This window comes from Lactuca sativa, chromosome 5 (assembly GCF_002870075.4).
Source record: "Lactuca sativa cultivar Salinas chromosome 5, Lsat_Salinas_v11, whole genome shotgun sequence".
Lineage (NCBI taxonomy): Eukaryota > Viridiplantae > Streptophyta > Magnoliopsida > Asterales > Asteraceae > Lactuca > Lactuca sativa.
The window spans coordinates 252,378,250-252,384,214 of record NC_056627.2 but is presented as its reverse complement, the minus strand read 5'-3'; the positions used below and the strand labels follow the sequence as shown (position 1 = coordinate 252,384,214).

The 5,965-nt window shown below is 34.0% G+C and overlaps 2 protein-coding genes across 2 annotated transcripts; both read right to left on the bottom strand.

The window, feature by feature from the left end:
- Window positions 1–785: 785 nt before the first annotated feature.
- LOC111899517 (chlorophyll a-b binding protein CP24 10A, chloroplastic) lies at window positions 786–1,871 on the bottom strand. The gene is made up of 2 exons (XM_023895351.3): window positions 1,560–1,871; window positions 786–1,450 (listed from the first exon to the last, which is right to left on the bottom strand). The coding sequence occupies exons 1-2, from the start codon at window positions 1,781–1,783 to the stop codon at window positions 901–903; spliced, it is 774 nt and encodes a 257-aa protein (XP_023751119.1). The 5' UTR covers window positions 1,784–1,871; the 3' UTR covers window positions 786–900.
- Window positions 1,872–4,687: 2,816 nt separating this feature from the next.
- Window positions 4,688–5,095, bottom strand: LOC111899564 (uncharacterized). Its single transcript, XM_023895405.3, has one exon. The coding sequence runs from the start codon at window positions 5,093–5,095 to the stop codon at window positions 4,688–4,690; it is 408 nt and encodes a 135-aa protein (XP_023751173.3).
- Window positions 5,096–5,965: the final 870 nt, after the last annotated feature.

The window sequence follows — 5,965 nt, the reverse complement described above, 5'->3', positions numbered from 1 at the left end:
TCTTTTTCTTTTTTTCCTATTTAGAGCAGCTTGGATAAATGATATTTAAAAATATTTTTAAAAAATCATCACATACATGGGTAATTAAATGACAGCGAAAAAAATAAATGTTGTAACTTAAAAAAAAAAAAAGATTTAATGGGTAAAGTTTTATTTCTTTAATGACTTTTCTCCTGAAAGCCAATGGACTAAGTATTTTTGTGTGTCGCCAACTCAGCACATACCAAAAACCTCCGAATATCTCTTTTATGGTAAACTTTTTTCACAAAAAAAGCTTATTTATGGGTCTTACCAAAGTAAAAGAATTATGTAAAATGAATAAAATATCAGTAGAATTATGAAAAGGATGTATGCATAGCCTGTGAATGTACACGCAAAGTGAAGAAACTCTTACATAGCTTGTTCGAATTTGACAAAGTTATTTGACCAAAAATAAAGACTCGCGTTTACCATATGCTAGCTATCCTAATTAACCCAGTAGATTGCTTTTGAGCTCAGGCAATGTGGTTTAGTGATGCTGAGCTCGAAATCAGAGGCTCATGCGACAGTTTCTTCTTTGCTGAATTTACATTTTACAAGGTGCTTAAGTAATTAATGAGAATGACACTCATCAAGCATCAAAAAGGTTTAGAATTGCAAAAATGGAAAGGAAAAGCATATGTTGAAGGTGAAGGTGAAGTCTATGCGAAGGTTTATTCTTAATGGCCATGGGCAATACAGAGTGACATTTTCATTACCATTTACTGCTCCAAAAAGGAATTAACATTTCAAATAACCCAGAAAAATATGAAAAATGGAAGTTCTTTTTGGGATTTCTCTAGATTAATTTACATGTTACATGATCATATAGAAGCTTCATAGTCCATACACCATAAGACAACAAGTTTTTTCATTTACAAATTACAATCCAAGAGCTCCTAGTGGTGTTTTCCCTTGTCCTGCTTCAAAGTAAAAAATTAACATAGCAACCATAGCAAGTCTTGCATGCTTAATCTCAGCCAACTTCAATCTATCAAGCTTTTCGGTATCCGGGACATATTCTCCGTTCTGGAGCGTACCCGCAAAGCCCAACGGGTCGAAAAATTTGCCACCTGGGTACCCTTGTTCGCCAGTGTAGTTGGTGAAATTTTCAGCTGTTTTGGACCATGGGGTGGCCCACTCAACCGATTGTGATTCCGGGTTGAAGAAGTCGACCCATCTCTTGCTCTCGACCCAACCCATGAGTAGGAGTTGGGTGCCCAAAAGAGATCCGAATGAAAACGGGGCAATGGCACCCGGGTCGGCTCCAGCTTCAAACCATGGGATCCCGCTCCATGCCTGACCCACGAAGATGCCCAGGACTGCAGCCATGGCCCACCGGCCATGGATGAGTTCAGCTTCTCTGTACCATTTTAGAAATGCCGGGTCCTTGCCTAGACCTAACGGGTCAAACCCGAAGTCACCTGGGAGCCTGTTTTGAACCGGTTATACACAAAGGACAAATCTTAGTATACTCGGAGAGAAAATCAAGTGGGTTTTTTAATTTATTTAAAAAAAAAATACATAAGAAAAAGACTTACGAGCCATCGAGCCACTCGGGATCGAGTAAATTGCCGCCACCCTTTACGGCGGGGATCCAAGATTTCTTGGGAGCGACGGCGGCAGCAATGACAAGGCGCCTAGGGGCGGAGGTGGCACTGGTGGCGGCATTTAGTGGTGCTGACAAGGTGTGGCTCCTCTTGCCGCCGGTCAAGAAGGGTGATCCGAGGCCGTTTAAGACTGCGGCGGATGTAGCGGCTGCCATTGTTAGTCTGTAATCAAGGTTTTGGTGTTTTTGTTGGTTTTGAATATGGAAGAAGAGGAGAATGAAAGGCGTGTTATATGGGTGGGAGTGAAATCAAAAGGGAGATGTGAATGGAGCCAGGTAGGATAAGTGAAATCTGAAGATGGAAATGTTGGATAGGATTCTGACCAATGAGATTGTGGAATCCATCTTTAAAACCATGTGGCTGACTCCATTGATTAGGGTTCAGGTGGTGCCCACTGTAAGTCCTTGTGGTCTTGAATCGTTGGACTCATAGCCTCTAGTTTTATTGCTAGTAAAATTCTCAACAAAATCACTCATTGTAAAATTGTCTTTGTACGACTCTTTATTCACTATATACAGAAATTGAAAAATTACAGTCTTTGTTTATTAATATCAATTACAACCAAAGTTGAAAATTTACAGTCTTCCATAAATTTTCAATTTATGGAAGATTTTCATATTTCGACATATAATGGTTGTATAAGTACTTCCTTTGATTTCAATATAACCATACGGACGTATTTGCTGATCAATAGCAAAAACCAATGAATTCCTTTATCAAAGATTTTCATTGAAATGGTTGAATCTCAATTCCATACAAAACTCCAAACCTAATTCTTGTTACAACAAAAAACGCATTAATTTTTTTATTTTTTTTCTGTAAAGGGTGAAAATGGTTGGTTTTTTTAATCGAAATGGTTGAAACTCAATTTCAAGTGATCTCATTTGCTATTGGGTCTTTAAGTGCCAAAAGTGTTTTTTATCGGACAAAACATGTCTTTAGAAAATGATATGGAAAATTAGAATAACTGGAAAATGTTGGAAAAAAAAATAGATTGCACGGTCAACCGTCGGCCCTTGGATGGGCGACCATGAAGGCATGAACCAATATGTTAAAGATCTTTTCTTTTCTTGTAAAGGAACATGACTTATTAAGGTAATTAACTTTTCGGTATGTTCACACAGGCCCGTCCCAGAGGGTGGGCGATAGGGGCGACCGTCCAGGGCCCATCTTTTAAAGGGGCCCAAATTTTTTATGGAATTGTTATATTTAGAAGATAATACAAATAATTTTCTTTTAATTATTGATTTATTATAAAAAAATTTGATGACATTTGTATTTTTTAAGGGCCCATTTTTTTCTCTCGCCCTGGGCCTAAAATATGTTTGGAACGGCCCTGTGTTCACATCAGGGTAACTATCTTTTTTTTGTACATATCTAGGTAACAAACGTGTTGTAAGTGTTCATATATAACCATTATGACATGTTATAGCAGGTTAAATTCTAGATGTGAATGTTTTCAACAAGTTTGTTACCTAGATATATACAAAAAAAAAAAAAAAATTACCCAAATATGAACAAAATGAAAAGTAAAAATTAAATTACACGAATGGTCCCTGTGGTTTGGGGGAATTTGTGTTTTTGGTCGCTAACTTTTTTTTTAGCTTTGATGGTCCCTACTGTTTATTTTTGTTGCACGTTTGGTCCCTGTCTTACCTAAAAAGACTATTGTGCCCTTATTAATTTATTTTTTTAATTAATTTTCTTATTTATGTATTTATTTTTTTACATATTTAAAAAAATTAATAAACCACACATATTTGTATCTCCTCGGATGATCCCTACTGTTTATTTTTAATTAATTTATTTTTTTAACTCGGATGATTCCTACTGTTTATTTTTGTTACGCGTTTGGTCTCTGTCTTACCTAAAAATACTATTTTTCCCTTACTAATTTTTTTAATTAATTTTCTTATTTATGTATTTATTTTTTATAAGTACATAAACAAGAAAATTAATTAAAAAAATTAATAAGGACACAATAGTCTTTTTAGGTAAGACAGAGACCAAGTTCGTAACAAAATTAAACAGTAGAGACCATCCGAGTTTAAAAATTAAATTAATTAAAAAACAAACAGTAGCGATCATCCGAGGAGATATAAATATGTGTGGTCTATTAATTTTTTTAAATATGTAAAAAATAAATACATAAATAAGAAAATTAATTAAAAAATAAATTAATAAGGGAACAATAGTCTTTTTAGGTAATGCAGGGACCAAACGCGCATCAAAAATAAACAGTAGGGACCATCCAAGTTAAAAAAATAAGTTAGGGACCAAAAACACAAATTCCCCCAAACCACAGAGACCATTCGTGTAATTTAATTTTTACTTTTGGTTTTGTTCATATTTGAGTAACTATTTTTTTGTACACATCTAGATAACGAACTTGTTGAAAGCGTTCACATCTAGGATTTAACCTGCTATAGCATATCATAATGGTCATATGTAAACATTTCCAACAAGTTTGTTACCTACATGTGTACAAAAAAAAGATAGTTACCCATATGTAAACATACCGAAAAGTTAATTACCTTAATAAGTCATATTCCCTTCTTGTAACGGTCGAAATTTAAAAACTCACAATTGACAATACCACCACAACAATAATATTGTCATATTAGTGCCATACCATCATCATACCATTATAAAATATCAGCCACTCCATATCATTCTAACCTCTTATTTAATAATTACATAATCAAAAAGATATTTTTTTAATTAATTAAATGTTAAGAGAGAGAGAAAGATAAAAAAAAAGACATGATTTGGCAAAAAAAATGTATGGCCTCATGTGTTGCACCCCACATCTCGCATCAAGACAAAGGTGGTGTGCACACCACCACCACATTACCACTTCATCAAAATGTCACTTGTTTTTAAGGATGAGCATCGGAACCGGCAGTAGCGAGTTTAGAACGTAAAAACATATGGTTCCCTTTTTAAAGAAACCAATAAAAGAAGAAAAATACTAAAAAAAATATTATTGTGGGTTCGAATCGGATTGAGTCGTAAAAGCAAAAAAAAAAAAAAAAAAAAAAAAAAAAAAAAAAAAGTTTTTACAATTGTACCCGACGAGGTCTTATAGCTTGATATAATTTCACAGTTGTATCATTACTAATACTATCTAAAACATTTTTTTCAATATATGACACCAAACTATCACTTAAAAATTGATCACCCATTTTGTTGCGTACATCAGTCTTTACCAACTTCATTACTGAAAATGCACGTTCCACACTCGTTGTTGCAACGGGTAAAATCAATGCAAGTTTCAAGAGAAGGTAAACCTTAAGATATATTATATGCTTTTTTCCATCAACCATCTTTTTGGCAAATTCTCCAATGCTCTTCAATTGATTAAATCGTTCACCTTCTCGTACATCCTTAATGTAATTTTTAAATTCAACTTCAAGAACTTGAAGATCATATTCTGTTCGAAATTCTTCCTTATAAAGTGTAGCCATTTCCATTAGTTTATCCAAATCAAAGGCTTTAAAAGACTCACGCGGGCACAAACAAGCCATGCAAAGAAGTAATTTCGTATTGGCTTCATTAAAGCGATGATTACCTAAGAAAATGAATCTTTAATAAGCTGATTACAAAACACAATAAATAAATCAAGTTGATAATATCAAACGTTACCTACCTGTGAACCTCTTCGACGACTGAATCCATCATAATATTCATCTTCCATATCCACGATTCTAACATCATGTTTATTGCAAAACAAAGTAACATTCCCTAAAAGTGGTTCCCATCCTACATCTCTAATTTCTTGAATCGCTTTTTAGAGCTGCTTACTTGATTCATGGCATTTACGATATCTTGGTCTTTTCTTTGTAATGTTGTATTCAAATGATTTGTGACTCACAAGATATCAACCATCAAGTGTAGACAAAACACAAAATCAAAGGACTTTAATAACCTTAAGATGCAAATTGCTTCAGCTTTACGATCACGATCACTATTATCTTTACCAAGGTCTTCAAGTACTTCACAAATGGAAGAATATATGTTCTTGATATTCAATAGAGATGAAAAATGAGAACCCCATTGAGTATCAGATGGTCGTTTGATATCCATTTCTTGGTTCAAACCGGTACCACTCTCAAGCTTACTTAAAATTTAACATATAAAGTTTAATTAGAATAATACAACTACAAAATATTTTAATAATAAATCTAGTATAATTATAAAAGCAAACCTTCAACCAAGGCTTCCATAACTTTATTTTCTTGTTTTATTCTTAAATTATCTCGTCGCTTGTAGGAAGATCCATTAATGTTTAATAGCCGAGAAACCGCATCAAAGAAATCATTAACCTTCGTGTGATT